We start from the raw sequence: 2,033 nt of genomic DNA, 5'->3' as shown, positions 1-2,033 counted from the left end.
CTATTACAGTCATAAAATATTCATATATATTAAGTCATGAAAAGCAAGATCTTTATTGAACAGACTTTACACCTGAAGTCATGTTGAAACTGGCAAATATTGTCACAAAAGGGTATACTCACTGTCCACTGCTTCTTGTATGGGTCCTTGAACACACAAATACAGAGGTCTCTCCCTGAAAGGGAAACAGAATTATATGAGTCCTTACATAATCAATCCAATATAACGGCTATTCCATTCTAGATGGTTCTAGGGGAGTAAACATCATCTGACTTTAATCACTCTGCACAATTCTGTACATTTCATCTATTGGTCGCCAAACATTTTACCTTTTCTTCTAATTTTCAAAGTCTTACTATTCCAAAGCTGTCCATGTTACATTCAGTTCAGTTTTATTCAAAATGTTACATAAGACAACGACTATAAACTCCAACATCTTGCCTACAACTCCAAATCTTATAACAACTCCAGATTTGCCTGTACTGTAAGTTTCCCAAACCTACCCGTAGTTATTTTTGGCCTTGTCTTCAGGTGACATGTATCTGCCACGTGTGGATACAGCTGCCCCACTCATCTTATGCACCTGTGTAAAGCAAAATAAATTAACTCACAGTACAGAATGCTACCCTGGATGAAAACCTATCCCAAAATAGAGTTTTTAGTGAATTTCTTGTTTAATCAACATTCCGAATTTCTCCCTGACTCAAAGTGTCCGTGGTGGTACTATAAATTTCATTTTCGCTGTTTTCTCAGTGACCTCTCCACCGTGAATTCATTACACCTCCAATATGCCTTCCTTGTATTAGTTGACAGTTCTGTGGTTAACAGAATTTTTTCAACCATGGATTTAAAACACACTGACAGCAAAAACTTCCTTCTCCAACATATGGCGAAAAATAACCACTGCAAAATTAAATGCATTTACGGTAACGAGTGCCCTTACCTCATCCTGTGTGTGTCCCCTGGTGAGTAAGTTCCTGCAGCCGATGGGCACGTCGTTTATCTCGATCTCGGCCATGAAGACCTCCTCCTTCCTCTGGTTCTGCTGCTGGGGCTGAACAGAGGAAGACTGACAGCACAGGTACAGTCAAACACAACAGGTTAGAAAAGGGGACACATAGACGGATTCATCTTTTATAATAACTAACTTCATATTGCATATCTATGGCTATGCCCTAATTGCAAACAAAGGAAAACAATGGTGTAAATCAGGATATATTCAAATGAAAAATTGAAGTCAAATAATAACTATTCTAATTTCTAAATCTATAAACTTCACCTCATAATAAGTTCAATCGATATCGATGCCCAAGGGCTAATTCCAAACAAAGCAAAACGATGAACAATGGGGGTATGCCGCAGAAGAAGGATACTAGTACACAGTACATAAATAAAATGTAACAGTCAAATAACAACTATTCTAAATCTATTTCTAACTAGAAAGGCCAATATTTGCTTTGGAGCAAATACAGCGATGGGTTCACCACATTTTACGACATGGCAGGGAAAGAATGGGAAACACAAGGGAAAACAATGATTTACATTGATATAACTATAATATGAAGTAAAATACAACTAAAACAACAGTTGGATAGCTATTCCCTACTTTATTGGTTAGGATTTTTAATTGCATAATGCAAACTGTTGATTTTCAAAATAAAAAAAAACGTCCATGCCCGGCATTCCAATGCTGGAGCAGGAAAGCTTGAAATACCTACCAAAACACTTGAATACAGACATTCTGTCAGTATGGAAATGCTTCTGTGCAGGTGTTAATCAAGTTAAATCCCAACAGCCAATCAGCAAGAAGTATAGAGGAAAGCTGCATGCCTATTGGTTGATGCCCTACATTCCATTGTGATGACTCATGCCCAAACGTGGTAAACAAGGCACACTAACACAGTAATACATTTGCTATAACACAGCCAAAAAACTCAAATAAAACCATTCTAAAAGCCTGTATCACAATAATTTAAAAAACGCCTAGGGGTATTTGCCCACTGTACCTCCATACCAAATTTCAGGACCTTGGG

The 2,033-nt window shown here is 37.6% G+C and overlaps 1 protein-coding gene across 1 annotated transcript in view; it reads right to left on the bottom strand.

Moving 5' to 3' along the window:
* Positions 1–2,033, bottom strand: part of LOC109482217 (UPF0469 protein KIAA0907-like) — a 19,196-nt gene that overhangs the window by 11,644 nt on the left and 5,519 nt on the right. Inside the window, exons 3-5 of the mRNA XM_019784910.1 lie at positions 944–1,069; positions 504–583; positions 123–175 (exon numbers count right to left, since the gene is read on the bottom strand). Of these exons, the coding sequence (XP_019640469.1) occupies positions 123–175; positions 504–583; positions 944–1,069 (259 nt within the window). The remainder of the gene's footprint in view (positions 1–122; positions 176–503; positions 584–943; positions 1,070–2,033) is intronic.

Source organism: Branchiostoma belcheri, unplaced genomic scaffold (genome assembly GCF_001625305.1).
Source record: "Branchiostoma belcheri isolate BF01 breed outbred unplaced genomic scaffold, Haploidv18h27 scaffold6, whole genome shotgun sequence".
NCBI lineage: Eukaryota > Metazoa > Chordata > Leptocardii > Amphioxiformes > Branchiostomatidae > Branchiostoma > Branchiostoma belcheri.
The sequence above is the reverse complement of the archived record's forward strand: the minus strand, read 5'-3'. Positions and strand labels throughout refer to the sequence as shown.